We start from the raw sequence: 15,816 nt of genomic DNA on the forward strand, positions 1-15,816 counted from the left end.
GGGTAAAATTGCACTTTGAGTGAACGTGAAGCAGTTTTGCTCTCAACCCTCATTAGGGCTCAGTGGTCTTTTCTTTCTGTTGATGTAACACTGAGTCATGGCTCTGAAATTTTGAAGAAGGTCCTCTCACAGCTTTTTCCTGGTCAACGTTCTGGGCCTTAGTGATCTGTGAAATAACACAGCCACACTGTTAACATGCAAACAATTTTTATTTTAGTGCTTATTTACCACCCAAATGACTCTGACATGCTTCTTGTATTTGCATCTGACAATAAACAACTCTGGAAAGTATGGTTTTAAGAGTAGAAACGCCCTGCAAACAGCTGCCGCTGGTGTTATTTCAATAATGTCCACTTATGTATGTAGTTTTCTTCTTGACTCGTAGGTGCAGCTTTTCAGGTCTTGTGGTAAATGATTATTATTTTCATGTTCTTAAGGCCACAGCTGTGGTGCCCCATTAAGTTGCATAGTGCATGACAGGTTCAACTTTTAAATCAGTCATCTTGAATGTAAAATACCTTTGACTTTGGCATGCAGCCAAGTCATTTGGCAATGTATTATATCTTCAAAATAAAGAACAAGGAAGACAAAATAGAGCTTCATCATCTAAGAGATCTTAGATGATCTCCTAGACTAACAGCAGTTGTTAAAAATAAAAAGCCTGAGTCTCTGCAAAAGATACATGGCATATTGTTTCCCCCTACTTGCTCAAATTCCATGTTATTCTGCCCCCTGCTGGCAATTAAGGAGCAGAGTACCCTCAGGTTAGTAAATGTTGAGTATCCATCACTCTGACACATGCAAAACAAATTGTCCTTTGTGGACAAGTAGGTGTCATGAAAGAGCAGTAGAGAGGTGGAGCTCATGACAGGAGAAAAGGTCATACCTCAGTTTAACAATAAACAAATGCATGTTGAGCGTGTTACTGAGTGTGAGTCTCCTTTGATTGAACATAGCACACAGTGTGCATTACATTATTTTCTATGCTGTTTTTTTTTTAAGTCAAAATGAAGGTTTGAGCACACACTTGTCTTTTTAAACGATGCTTATGATCAAACAGCCTATCTAACTAGTGACTGCGGTTAACAAGCGTTAAAGGTGTACAGAAAAGAAAATTGAATTTAAGCCCACTCTGGGTCATAAAATTAGTGTAATAACTCATCTATCAGACGTTGTAGGCCAAACTTTGTGCAAAATTCTATTTTTGAGTAAATCCGGGATGAAAGTGTGTATTTTAGTGTAGTTTTTTTTTCGCATTGGATAATGCAGGCGCATGGATTATACGTCAGCCTGTACACGATTCACCAGCCACTGATATTGGATCCGTAATCCGTCATTCAAACGTCTGACACACGCACACACACACGGAGCTCTGTCTCGCCCCAAGCTTTGAATATCCCGCCCGCTCGATAACGACCAATCAAATTCGTTTTCCTCACTCGGGTAAACTCGTGTTGCAGCTCGTGACAACTCGGCGCGACAAACAGGACAAACGGCCATTTCTGTACACCTTTAAAGTGAATTTCTGGGTGAATGACTATGTAGGCTACTTGACTGTGGGTGACCTTAGCTGACCTCAATGTCATGGGGTCACTCTGGGATACGAGAGAAAAAGTAGTGTTGTAAAAGGGTGGTAACACCAGATAACTGGGCTAGTCTGCCTTAAATTTTTTATGTAGGCTATTTTCCACAGAGATAATTGATAAGGAATCACATTACTTTTCAAACCAGCCTCAATTTATTTTCTTTGCCTGCAGCTGCACAGCTTTCAGACACAACATAAACATGTTTCTTAACTTGTAAAAATTGTTCACTAAATTAGTCAGTGTTGAACCAAAGGAAATGTAGCCCACATGCAACTATACCAAATATGTAAATGAGTTCTTTATCAAAGGGAGTCACTAGAAAGTGTGCTAAGCTGGTTACAGTAACGACAGACCTAATTAATTAGTCTTCACACCTGTGCATAGATCCTGCTTAGTCATCGTCACAAGTTTGGAAAAATATTGACTCATAAGGAAAGTACATTTAGTTGGTCAACACCCATTTCTGACAAACGAAACTTTTAAGGGGCATGCGGAAATGAACTGAAATTATAGCACAGATGTGGCTGTGCGCCGGTTACATGGCTGCTCGAGTGGAGAGATGACTCGCGGACTTGTCCTTGTTTTGCAGAAGAGAAAAGAAAGTCAGCTCAGGTAGGACTGCTGCTGAAACCTCTGTTTTACCGCTCTGGTGAAAGATGGAGGCGGTGACGCCACAACTACTGTTATGATAAATTAGGGGTAAACTAATCCTGTTAGCTTGAGCAGCCTCCAAAAACACGTCTGTCATAGGACACTTCGGAGTAAGTGTGCCTCAAATGTGGTTTAAACAGTGTGAATTAGCCGACGCCTGTCATGGCACCTGCACGTTTTTATTCTCGCTGCGTTTATTCTGGAAAGTGAGTCATGAGTGACCATACGGGTGTTAGCAGCTAATTACAGCGGCTGCTACCTCACAGTCTATGGCTGCTACGGAGCAACTTAGCTCGGGAAGGATTCACTGTTGCAGAGATACCTCTGTTGTGTGACACCTGGCTGCTTTTGCAGCTCATAACATGTGCTTTGGTACTGCAGTAATAACGCTGGTTAGTGTATCAGTTTAGTTAGCATTTTAGCTGTTGTTAAATGTTAAGTTTTAGATATGCATCACAACAGGAAATGACTTAAATCATGACTTTCGACGCAAATACGTGATTGGCTACTGAGGTCAAAGATCCTTTAATTGAGAGGAGGATTCACTCAACACTTTTTATAGTTTGGTTGCTGTGTTAACAAGCCAGTATCCTGCATATTTTCTTTGTAGTTTTTCTTGCTCTGCTCATTATGATTTCAGACACATCAAACATTTTTTTTTTTTTTGTATTTTTTTTTTTTACAGATCATTGTTATTATTGGTGTGGAGGCAAAAAGGCACTCTGCCGAGGAATAAGAAACACCAAAGACCAGGGTTTTGAGGATTTATTACACAATCAGTAGGCCTAAATAATTAACAATGATCATCAAAATAAAGACAGAGTCTTACTATTCGGCCGAATAGGGTGAATAGGTCTCTCAACCACAAAGGTATCAAGAGTCTGGAGTCTGGACCCCGACTGAATGACTGAGCCTTAAATACACTACAGTTACAGATAAACAAACAATTCAAAGTAGCCTACATAAATACCATTGTCTAAGAAGTCAGTCCAGAGTGACTGACGACGTCAGCTACCACTCAGAGTAGCAGCTGACCCTTATCATTCCTTTGTCTCTAACATGGAATAACATTAATAGTTCCATCAGATAAAGGGAGAGACATGAGAAAGGGAGAGCGAGAGGATTTGGGGTGGGGGGTTGTCTAAAAATAAAGAGAAATTAAATCTACATCAAGTGAAGTGCAAGTGATGTCACTGAATCCCATTTTCACTGGGTATATTAAATGGTAAATTCTGAAAACAAAAATAATGATTTTACAAATATTTTATATATATAGGCTATAAAATATATTTTTACAATTTTTTTTTTTTGCTTTCAGAATGTATGTATACTATAGGCTATATACCTACATTTCTAATCAGATTATTGTTATTTTGTTAAGTGGCTGCAGGGAGTGTGTTGTGATAGTTTAGTGATAAAAGGTAATCCGGTCTTATTAAATTCACTGCCTAATTTATTCCTCATTTAAAGATGTCAAAGTCAACACGCATTGAACAAGGCTTTCAGAGTTTTTCTACACAAGTCTAACAACATTATCTTTCTGAGACTCCAGGCAGGGTAATGCGTTTTCCTTTAAGGAAGTCTTTTTTCTGTTGCGTAGTGAGACCTCTTAGTTTTTTTGTGCTCTTGGGCCGAGATGAGTTTGTTATTGGATATTTGGCGGAACTGGAGGTGGGCGTGCAGCAGCTCAGTGACGCCGTTGTGAAGTTATTCCCATTGCAATCAGTTGATAAAAATGTTTATAGGTCAGTTTGTTCGGTAACACTGTTCAAAGTCCAAATGAAATGAACAGCCGTGCCCCGCGCGCCTGTTTTGTTGCTCAGTAAAGCTGTAAACGGTGTCATGAGACCTCAACAGACAAAATAGAAAGTGAAAGGAACCTTCTACATGGTGGGGGATGTAGGTAGCTACATTTCATTAAAGACAGTTTCTTTCTTGCAGAGAACGCTGAAGTGTGAAGATGAAGTGTCCACATTGTGGTCATGATATTTCGGAGAGGAAAGCCAAGTTTTGCAGTGAGTGTGGCACGAAGCTGCCAGTCCAACCTGCAAACAATCAGGGTGAGTCGATTCATTTCAAAATCTGCTTTTGATTAAGTAAATTTACAAGCAGTATTTCATTAATGTTGTCCATAGATAAAAAACACACATGCTGTTTTGCTTGTTAGTATTGCGTCCAGAAAACACATCACATATCACAGATAGGGTGTCATTGGGTGTATGCTTTTTGAACAACATTATCACCCACCACTTGACATAACGACATAGGCTCATAGACTGTAGGCTACACTGTCTACACATTTCACTTTCTCCCTAAATGAGAACTATATTGTCATGAGATGAGGCCCACAGGGAAAATGCAAACTTGAGTCCAGTCAATTAATGACAAAGCTTAGATAGTTGTAACTGAAAATCAAACAGGTAATAAAACGTGCATGTGGCTCAATTGTGATTATATGTCTGGTAAATTTTACACTAGCTGCCTGCCGTGATTTGGTTTTGGATTTGGATAGAATGCAAATTCATCCAGAGCCACATGCCACATATATGGTGTTGATAACTCCTGCGGTGTCGTTATTCTTCATTCTAATAGTCACAGTGGTAACCGTTTTCCATATATCTTTTTTTCATGCATTTATATTCAGTATCTTATATTTGATATAATGTTTCTTAAAATGTGTTTTCCATCTAGATGTAGATGATCAACCCAAATCCCTGGTGGCAGATGAGAAAGGTACAACTGAGAGGTCAGAGTCACAGAAAAATGCCCCACCTGCGGACAACAAAGAACAGAACAGATCACCCAAACGACCCAATGAAGATGTCATCGCAAACACAAAGAAGAAGGTTAGTGTGACTGCCACTGTGTTGCCTTTTGTTTAAATTGCTAGCATGGAAATTTATTTATTTATTCATTCATTTCGGACATGTTAGTTAAATCACAGAGCTGCAGTCCAGTTCCAAACAGTCAAAACAGATCACTCACAATACTGTCTTAATCAGTTTCATGTCGAGGTCATTGACGTCAGTCGATGTTTTTGCTATACATTTGTTGACCAGGTGTCTTATCTCTATGTCCTTCACTGGTGTGAGAAACATTGAGTTTGGGTTGCTGTCTCCACCCTTATCAAAGTGGTCCCATTGTATGTTCCTTCACATTGTTTTCATTGAAGTAGTCATTTGACATTGCCCTGATAGGTGTTTCTATATAATTTTGAGGACCGTGACTTGGTTTTACTTTAGCAGTAAAGTTGATTGAAAAACCAGTCTACCTTTTTGTGTTTGTAGAAAAAAAAGAAGAAGAACAAAAAGAAGAAAGATGGCAACATGTTGTCAGACTTGGATCAAAGTCACTCCGACCTGTCACAACTCTCCTTGGGGGACAATGAGAAGAAGCTGGACGGGAGAGACCTTTCAGACAGTGAAAGCTCAAACAATGCAATGGATGAAACACCAGACTCACTCCAAGAGGAGCTCTCCTCAATGGAAAACCAGCCTTGTGTCTCAGTAGCTGCTGAACCAACTGAAGCTGCAAAAGTCTCTCAGAGTGAAAAGGCTGCTGCTACAGAAGAGACAAATGAAGCAAAACAGGTAGAGGAAGTTTCAGGTGATTCTAATATAGGAGACAAAAATCCACAGAAATCAGCTCAGGATCAGAAAGTCACGACAGCACCAGCTGACACTCCGAATCAACAAGCCACCTCAGAGGAAAGCACGTGTACCACTCCTCAGTTAGGTTCAGGTAACAAAACTACGGCCACTAACCCTAAAGATCAAAAGACAGACAAGAACAAGTCAAAGAAAAACACAGTCACCAATAAAGAACCCACGCTTGACCAAAATGCCAATGAGGGACCAAATGTGAAACAGACAGGACAGACCAAACAGAAGGGAAAGGGCCAACAGGAGCAGAAACAGAAACCTGCAGCACCTGAACAAAAGAAGATGGTTTTTGGCCCTCAACCTTCATCAAAGGTAATTCTGAGTTAAATTTGTACTGTATGAGAATTTGCCATTTTTTACAAACATGTATGTACCAACATTTTATTATTTATTCTTTCACCATCCTCATGTGTTAAAGATGTGTGTTAAGTGTACATATTTAATTCTCCTTACACAGGCTGGAAACACAGGCTCCAGTGTGGACCCAGACAAACCCGTTGAACACATGGAGGTTCAGCAGTCTGGGAGCAGACAGGACTCCGCTCCAGCACAAACCTCAGATGGTGACAAAGCAACTAAAGGTGGCAGTGAAGATAGCACAACAACCAACACCCCAGCTGCCCCACCACCTAAAAGGTGATAAAAAACTCTCAGATGGCTGTACAGTATGTACCCGTTTTATTTCTGTTCATCAGATTTCTACCATATATAATTTATTTTGCAGGCTGACCAGGAACCAGACCATCGCTGCACATGACAGACTCACAATTTACTTCCATGCTGTCCTCTCGAAGGATTTCAAATTTGATCCAAATGAGGATCGTATCTTCATCAGGGCTGGGTCTCACATTGGGTCATGGAAAGAGGATGCAGTTGAGCTGTTTGTGACAAGGTAGTTGTCTTGAATAGATAATTAGTAAAGCTCACACAGTGGCTAGTCCTGGATCTCTGACTTTACACCATCCACATTTTCATTTCTTCTCTTTTTCACTCAGGAATCTTGGAGAACATGGTTTTCTGGTTGTTGGCAGTGTGACAACAAACAAAACTGCTATATCTGTGTCAATACCCTACAAATATATTGTCTATAAGTCTAAAAAGGGTACATATGAGTATGAGTTCATATACAAACTGGATTCAACACACCACACCACCAACAGATGTTTGTTTGTGAAACCTCACCTGAGTAAGGACGGTAAGAGCAACCTTCACCTCTGAATGTAATTATATATGCTTGTGTGCAAATAACATCTTACTGTAACGATGTACTGTATTTATCATGATGTTTCTGTCTGTTTTGTAAAAGGGGACTGGCATCAATATGATGACATCATCTGTGCTCAACCATCAAAGGACATTCTTACACGCATTAAAAACAAACTGTGGTCTGACCAAAAGAGGGGTCTGATTCAAGGCAGAGAGATTGCAGGGAATATAATGCTGGAGAGCATATTTGATCTTCTCAGGAATTGGACTGATATCAATCTGAGAAATTTTTTCATCCAACTGCATCAGTTCTATCAGGTCTATGGAGAGCCATTTGTGTTTGAAGAGAAAGAAAGGAAATGGTACTCCTTAGACTATGGGGAAGAAGATGTAAGTTTATAATCGTTGTCTAGAAAGTCTATTTATCCCTAGATATAGCCAACTCTACTTAACCCACTCTATCTCTGGTTTGATTTCTTACTGTAGGTCAAGCAGTTGTTGAAACAGTTCATGCTGATGAACGTGATCCCTCAGTTGCTGAGAGATGGAGATGGGAGGAGTCTCTACATTCAGGACCCCTTGAGAGCAGCTGTGATCATGCTCTGTGTGTCAAGACAGTATCGATTCAAACTGGATGATGCTGAGCACCATCGACTCTGCACTGTGCTGTGTCTGCCCAAACTAGACAAAGATGATTTTCTAAAGTACTGGGTAGAATTTTCTCATGATGTCTCCGCTATTTACAAGTAGGTGTTCAATAACACAGTGATTATCAATACACTGACTGTGACATGTAATTATCTGTGGACTTAAAATAGTAATCACATACTGTTTAAATTAACCCTTAACCCTCTTGCGGTATTAGCGCCAAAAACATCCACTAGGGGTCACTTTTTCCTCTTAATTTGACCATAACTTTCACTGTATTGCAGCAAATGGCATGATTTTTGCTGACAAACCTTATTTTTACATACAATTTGAAAATGTGATTTTGAAATTTTCAAAAGGTCAATATTACACTGTCGGCAAATTTACTACCCTTTAGCAGTATTAGTGGCTGTTTTCATCCACTAACTTTGACTGCTGTAAAAATATATCAGATAAATATTTTTTTCAATTTTTTTTGCATAAATCTGTTAATCAACTTCAGTCTTGATCAAAACTACAATTTTTTTTTTAAATTCAAAATTTTAACCCTTTGCATGCCATTTGAAAAAACAAAGTCACTGATATGGGAAAAAATACACACAAAATGAGCTATTTTCAATATAAAAAGTGATTGGACAAAGAACATTTTTTTCATGCTATCACAGTCTTGGATATGTCAAAGATTAGTAACATAATTGGTTTTGATGCATATTTAGTTTTTGTGCAGCAACAGATTTTCAAAAAAACTTCCTTTAGCGGTATTAGTGGCTGTTTTCAGCCACTAACTTTGACTGCTGTAAAAATATATCAGATAAATATTTTTTTCAAATTTTTTTTGCATAAATCTCTTAATCAACTTCAGTCTTGATCAAAACTACTAAAAAAATTTTAAAAATTCAAAATTGTAACCCTTTGAATGCCAATTGAAAAAACAAAGTCACTGATATGGGAAAAAATACACACAAAATGTGCTATTTTCAATATAAAAAGTGATTGGACAAAGACATTTTTTTTCATGCTATCACAGTCTTGGACATGTCTTAGATTAGTAACATCAATGACTTTTATGCATATTTAGTTTTCGTGCAGCAACAGATTTTCTAAAAAAAAATCCTTAGTGTCTGTTTTTGCCCCATTGACTCCCATTATAACCACATGTTTTGAATGCAGAGACATGACACTATATATAAATATGATTTTTACAGTCAGGGTGATCAACCCTGTTCAGAAGGGATCAAATTAGGTAATTTTACTGTTGATCACCTGGTTCACCCATTTACCCATTACATAGGCCTGTTGTATTACTAGCCTAGTTTCTGTATCTGTATAATGGTGTTTATGAGCATATTTGTGTGTGTGTGTGTGTGAAGTTCTGAGTGCCAAGGCTCCTCTTCTCAAGATCAAAAGGCCACCTGGCCAGCAGGCGCATGATCACACTTACACTTTGTTTTTGTTTACTGTATGTAGACTCTTTGTAGTTCTGAGAGCCGGGGTGCATGTTTTGATTTTTTAGCTATATCAAGGTCGGTGCACAAAGGTCACACACCTAATTGAACATACACTTCTGAGGTCAGTCCTGCAGTTACATACCCTCTATTTTAACCCTGTACTCTCCACCCAACACACACACACACACACAAATATGCTCATAAACACCATTATACAGATACAGAAACTAGGCTAGTAATACAACAGGCCTATGTAATGGGTAAATGGGTGAACCAGGTGATCAACAGTAAAATTACCTAATTTGATCCCTTCTGAACAGGGTTGATCACCCTGACTGTAAAAATTATATTTATATATAGTGTCATGTCTCTGCATTCAAAAAATGTGTTTATAATGGGAGTCAATGGAGCAAAAACAGCCACTAAGGATTTTTTTTTAGAAAATCTGTTGCTGCACGAAAACTAAATATGCATAAAAGTCATTGATGTTACTAATCTAAGACATGTCCAAGACTGTGATAGCATGAAAAAAAACTTCTTTGTCCAATCACTTTTTATATTGAAAATAGCACATTTTGTGTGTATTTTTTCCCATATCAGTGACTTTGTTTTTTTCAATTGGCATTCAAAGGGTTAAAATTTAGATTTTTTAAAAATGTTTTAGTAGTTTTGATCAAGACTGAAGTTGATTAACAGATTTATGCAAAAAAAATTGAAAAACATATTTATCTGATATATTTTTACAGCAGTCAAAGTTAGTGGCTGAAAACAGCCACCAATACCGCAAAAGGAAGTTTTTTTGAAAATCTGTTGCTGCACAAAAACTAAATATGCATCAAAACCAATTATGTTACTAATCTTTGACATATCCAAGACTGTGATAGCATGAAAAACATTTTCTTTGTCCAATCACTTTTTATATTGAAAATAGCTCATTTTGTGTGTATTTTTTCCCATATCAGTGGCTTTGTTTTTTCAATTGGCATTCAAAGGGTTAAAATTTTGAAATTAAAAAAAAAAATTGTAGTTTTGATCAAGACTGAAGTTGATTAACAGATTTATGCAAAAAAAATTGAAAAAAATATTTATCTGATATATTTTTACAGCAGTCAAAGTTAATGGATGAAAACAGCCACTAATACTGCTAAAGGAACGTTTTTTTAACGCTGTATGAGGGTTAAACATTTTTTTAGTTCAGTTGCTCATAAAAATTATATTTTTGTAGCCTGCAGGACAAGTTGAAGGATCTGATGAAGTCTGTGAGAACATTGCGGATGCAACGATGGATTTTGGTTCTACCACTTTTCCACCTCCTCAAAGGCACCACAAAGCCCTATGAAGTTCCCACTTCTGGAAACTTGAAGTATGGCTTATCCTGGGCAGGTTTACAAGGCCTTGACATGGGAACCCAAACAGTACAACACATGAACAGTCAAGATAGGAAGTAAGAGTCCCCCTAACTTTCTGTGTAGCTTACACAAACATATTTCAGAGCATTTGTTTGGAGACAGATAATCATAATTGCGTCTCTTGATTTCAGGGCACTGGTAAATTTGATGAAAAACAACAGTCATTTGATGGAGGTCGATGGACTTCTTGTGCGATCCTGCTTGTACCTGATGTCCCTTGATGTACTGTTGGAGTGCACCCTCAACCTTAACATTGAGCTTCTGGACATGCTTCACATTTTCACTAACAAAGCTCCTCAGGATATTGAGTACAGTAACTTCCAGGTGAAGTGGAACCATGAGTTAAAGAAAGGCACATTTCAAGGATTACAGTATATTTCAATAAATTAATTCATGCTCTTGAATTTTTGATTTACAGACTGTATCTGAAATTCTCTCACACATCCAAGGGCATCTCATTGAAGATAAATACAGGTGATTTGCTTTTTGAAATTTAGCAATTTTTTTGTTGAATTTTAAAGATGTTAAGTCACAGATCTGTTAATTGGAAAATGTTTGTGTTTTCCACATTGTGTGAGTGCCATTCCCTCCATTCTGTACAGGTGATGAAAGGACATTAGAGTTTTTTTCAATTTGTCTTTTAATCTTATATTGTTCTTTCTGTTCATCGTAGTCACTTTACTGAGGCTTATAGGAAAGAGTGTCTGGCAACAGCTGTAAAGCTGTTTGATGTGATCTGCAAAGGAGTCAAACCAGCATCATACGGTCAGAACTTCCTTGCTGTTCCTGTAGCCTGCATGAATCTGGTTGCATCAGTGTCCAACTTTGTTCATTGTAAAAAGCAACAGGTATGTGAAATGAGTCATGTGATCAAGCCATTTCAACCTGGATTAAGTGTTGCTGTACTTTAAGACTTCCTATAATTCTCACCATTCTCTTCAGGAGTCTGAAGAGAGGGACAAAGAGCAGCGATACAGAAAAGACTTGATCTCTGAGGCAGTGATCATCATGAGAACCTGGATCAACCGGTGCTTCAGACAGCCCTTGCTCAACAAGGGTCTGACATCATTTTACCAACTTAAGGCTACAGAGGAGATTGAAGTGAGCTTATTTATAATTTTTAGATCAAACATACTGTAAACTCTAAAGACAGACATACGTACACTACTAACCACTAGCAGGCAACTCTTAAAAGTTCCTTTGTTGGTTTTGTTTTACAGATGTGGAACAATGTGATCTCCATTCAATTCAAAGATGAAGATTGCACAAAAGAATGGAGACAGAGGTTCACAATGGATTTTGAGGGCAAGTACAAACAGGTTTGTGATGCTTGTTTTTCAGATTTTTTCCCCTAAATCATAATTACTGATATATAGTATACTATATATAATTTATGTTTGTGTGGTTTTAGGAATCTGCTGTGGATCAAATAGAATTCTACTGCAAAAAGATAGAGGAACTCAGCAATTCCCATCCACATGTTGCAGCTAGTATTGAGAGGTGCGCTCTTGAAGCTGTAACACCTTTGTGCCAGGTATGAGAGCTCATTCACTTTTTTTCTTATTTTTTTAAAGTATATTTTTGGCTTTTTTTGCCATTAATTGATAGTGTAGTCAAGAGAGAAAGGAAATGGGGAGGCAGAGAGATGGGGAATGACATGCAGCAAAGGGCCGTCTGAGTCGGGATTCGATACGGGGCCGGCTGCAGCGAGGACTATAGCCTCTGCCCATGGGGTGCCTGTTCTACAAACTGAGCTAAACGACGGCCCGACAGCTCATTCACTTTTAACATTTTGATTTGATTATGTAAATAAAAGTAGAAATAGAATACATTGCATGAGTTCATTGCTTATATCCAAAAATATGCAGAGTAATGCTCATCTCTCTTTTACCTCATGCAGACCAAGTCAGAGTGTAAGCTTCTGGAAAGGTTTGAGATAAACTGGAAGTTTGGGAAACTCATCTCAGCCATTATTCAGAAATCTTGGCCAAGAGACCGTCAAGGAATCTATGTGGAAGATGAAGAAGTGGTCATGCAACACCTCCTCTCCTGGTCTGCTGCCAAAGACATTTTCCAGCTTCATGGTATTACTCAAGACACAATGATTCTGTTGGGTAGGGAGGTGTTCAAGTGACACCTTGCCATCATATCAAAGTTGTGAGAGCAAACACCCTCCAACAGTGGTTACCAGGCCTCAGTTCATAGCTTTGGTACAGATGTCAAGCAAAATTAGCACTGCTGTTGTTTTAGAGGAAACACTGACCTATAATTTCTGCCATTACAGGTGCTGAAGAAAAGCTGATTGAGAAGCTCTCAGAAGATGCCAGGGACAGATTTGCTATTGCCATATCATCCTTCACAGCCATCAGCAATCATTTGGTCCATGGAGACATTAAGATCAGGCTGCTCAATATCATTATTGAGAGGAAAGAGGCCTTCTTAAACCTGCTGAAAATAGGTAATCGTTAAAGAATGTGCAAAAAATGTGTTCAGCATTCAGTGAAAAGTAACACTAAAGCATGTTTATTGTATATAGCCATGTGCACTGGCCTGCTAGAATTATTCAGATCTGTGTGTATGATTTGATATTCACAGATTGCCTCTCTGAGAATGGACAATACAAAGACAGTGCCAAAATGAGAAGGCTGTTAAACTGGAGACAAGATGAAGTGAAAGCTGTGTACCATGAGAAGGAGCTTGTGGAGATCACCTTAACAATGAGCCACAAACTTCAGGAGCACATGACAGGTATGATGGTTGTGTCAGAGTCTGCCATCTTGGTTTGATCCTAATCTTGCAGCAAATTTACCATCTGCATATTCAATTTCCTTGACAGTCGATGTTGCTGACATGGAGGAAAGACGACAGGTCAACATTGAAGTCATGCCCCTGAATGATTTTATGGAGGTTCATCAGTTAGATCACATGCCTTCTGAAAACACTGGCGTTGTCACCTACTTCAGCCTGGATAAAGAAATCAGAGAAATGGCAGAGGTCCTCTACACCTTCAGAGAAAGTTACATTTTTCAAGTTTGTTGGGAAAAACAAGCCAAACTCCTGGCTGACGCTGAAATGGAAGACGATAATCCTGATGAACAACAAATAGTGGACATTCAGGCAACACTAGATGTAATACATGATGACATTTTCAGGCCTTGCTATGCTGACTACAGAGACATCTACACTTGTCTGAAGAATGGCAGCATAACGCTAGAGGAGGTCAATCAGCTCTTCAAAACATACAAGGGCAAATACGAAGAACTTGCAAAGGACCTGGACATTATGTGTGAAGTTGATAAATCAACTGACAAACAGTGGATCCACAGCAGGGTTCAGCAGATTGAGCAGTATCATGAACTTCATCTAGCTGTGGCATCAGCTCAGATCATCATGAAGGTCAAAGAGGCGCTTGGTCTTCAAGGGGACTTTGGGGTTCTGGAGACCCTTACAGTAGTTGTAAGTGATCTCGTATTGCACCCATCACTTTGTGTTCAAATGGAACCTTGCTGGGCTATAAATCTCCCTCTGCACATCATTACATTACTGTATTTTAGGACATATTATAATAATAATGCATATCCTGACATGCAAAACAACAGCACATAAATGATCTTATTACCAGCCCCGATGTGACCCTACATGAATAAGCGGGATAACTATTACGAATGATGATGAGATGAGGAGTTGGTCTGAGTTATTTAGTAGTGCTTTGGCAATGTTAACTTTTCACTTTCTTCCCACAGGGTCGTGCAGACTTTCAGAGTGAGCATCTCAGCCGTATTGACAATGACTTAATGCAGGCCAAGAAAGTCCTGGTGGACATCACTGAGCCTCGCAGGCTGTGCCTACAAGAGTTGGGACTAAGAGGACATTTTGTAAATTGGGTGAAGGATGCACTTGAAGGTAGGAGTTGTTATGATCTATTCTAGTCGCAACATAAAGCATCAGTTACATACTTATTTGGGCAAATTCCTTTAATAATAAAAAAATATTTTTAGATATCAATGAATTGAAGGTGTTTGTTGACCTGGCCTCAATCTCTGCGGGAGAGAATGACATGGATGTGGATCGTGTCGCTTGCTTCCATGACGCTGTCCTCGGTTACTCCTCAATGCTTTATGAGCTCAAACCAGACTCTGGTTTTCCTACCTTCAAAGAGGTGGTGGAGAAACTCTGGAGAGCTCTGGAGAATGACAGCAACCTCCCAAATAAACTGGTAAGACGCCTTGCCAAACTTGTTGCTGAAAGCCTGCATTATGATAACCATAAAATGATTACAATTCTTATGACTCCCTGAAATTTGGAGACATTATTTGAAAACAGTCATGTAAGACTGATGGATAAAGTAATGAATAACTTCTCAGATTGAAGTTCAACCTACTGACCTGTATATCACCAAATTATGTAAAGGAATGGAATAACACCTTTCAGAAAAGATACTTAAATGTGATGGAGGGCTGGCATTATGAGCTCTCAATAGCTAATTGTATGATCCCCTGATTAAGCATTTGATGATGTGGATGAGTTACTGTATGCACAAATCCAAAATGTAAAGAAATTAAAATAAAAACCCGTACTGTCATCCTGTAGGTTTAGTAATCATCAGATGGTACTTAGCACAACTAATGTACTCTCAGAGGAGGATTTGCAATGAAATTAACACTTGAAGGAAAGTTTTGAAACCATACAAACCATTACACTGCAATTTTAAGGTTTGATTTTTTTTTCTCTTATAGCGGGACAGTGCTCGTCATTTGGAATGGCTAAAGACTGTGAAGGACAGTCATGGGTCAGTAGAGTTGTCATCTCTCTCATTGGCCTCAACTATCAACAGCAAGGGTGTCTACCTGATCAGCGCACAAAATGTTAAAACGGTAAATAGCAGCATCAAAGATAATTGCATCACTATGCAGCACAGAGTTTAATTCTGAGAGCAAAGCTCCTACAAAATTATGTATGGCAGTGTACTTTTGTTTTTTAATCTAGTTGAGCCTAGACACCACCCTGAAGCTACAAATTGCAGAGGAGCATGATGAGGGTCAGCAGATGCGCTACTACTCCCTGGAGGACCTGCGGGAGCTGCAGAACAAACTCATGCTCATGTCTGGGAAAGGGGACCAAGGACAGAATGAAGTTTATCACTTTGCAGAGGTATATTAATATGTTTTCCTCTAATTGACATAGGTAATTTTGTTTAGTATAGAAG

The 15,816-nt window shown here is 38.8% G+C and overlaps 1 protein-coding gene across 1 annotated transcript in view; it reads left to right on the plus strand.

The window, feature by feature from the left end:
- The first annotated feature begins 2,077 nt into the window (after positions 1 to 2,077).
- Positions 2,078 to 15,816, plus strand: part of LOC310990470 (E3 ubiquitin-protein ligase rnf213-alpha-like) — a 34,707-nt gene continuing 20,968 nt past the window's right edge. The window contains exons 1-24 of the mRNA XM_083977852.1: positions 2,078 to 2,198; positions 4,179 to 4,297; positions 4,929 to 5,083; positions 5,525 to 6,211; positions 6,357 to 6,535; positions 6,624 to 6,791; positions 6,895 to 7,094; positions 7,206 to 7,495; positions 7,592 to 7,851; positions 10,427 to 10,645; positions 10,742 to 10,934; positions 11,029 to 11,084; positions 11,284 to 11,458; positions 11,553 to 11,711; positions 11,831 to 11,929; positions 12,022 to 12,144; positions 12,511 to 12,694; positions 12,895 to 13,068; positions 13,206 to 13,358; positions 13,447 to 14,066; positions 14,354 to 14,513; positions 14,609 to 14,826; positions 15,347 to 15,484; positions 15,597 to 15,761. Coding sequence (XP_083833978.1) covers positions 4,198 to 4,297; positions 4,929 to 5,083; positions 5,525 to 6,211; positions 6,357 to 6,535; positions 6,624 to 6,791; positions 6,895 to 7,094; positions 7,206 to 7,495; positions 7,592 to 7,851; positions 10,427 to 10,645; positions 10,742 to 10,934; positions 11,029 to 11,084; positions 11,284 to 11,458; positions 11,553 to 11,711; positions 11,831 to 11,929; positions 12,022 to 12,144; positions 12,511 to 12,694; positions 12,895 to 13,068; positions 13,206 to 13,358; positions 13,447 to 14,066; positions 14,354 to 14,513; positions 14,609 to 14,826; positions 15,347 to 15,484; positions 15,597 to 15,761 — 4,875 coding nt within the window. The 5' untranslated portion in view covers positions 2,078 to 2,198; positions 4,179 to 4,197. The remainder of the gene's footprint in view (positions 2,199 to 4,178; positions 4,298 to 4,928; positions 5,084 to 5,524; positions 6,212 to 6,356; positions 6,536 to 6,623; positions 6,792 to 6,894; positions 7,095 to 7,205; positions 7,496 to 7,591; positions 7,852 to 10,426; positions 10,646 to 10,741; positions 10,935 to 11,028; positions 11,085 to 11,283; positions 11,459 to 11,552; positions 11,712 to 11,830; positions 11,930 to 12,021; positions 12,145 to 12,510; positions 12,695 to 12,894; positions 13,069 to 13,205; positions 13,359 to 13,446; positions 14,067 to 14,353; positions 14,514 to 14,608; positions 14,827 to 15,346; positions 15,485 to 15,596; positions 15,762 to 15,816) is intronic.

Source organism: Trachurus trachurus, assembly GCF_905171665.1.
Source record: "Trachurus trachurus genome assembly, chromosome: 8".
Taxonomy (NCBI): Eukaryota; Metazoa; Chordata; class Actinopteri; order Carangiformes; family Carangidae; genus Trachurus; species Trachurus trachurus.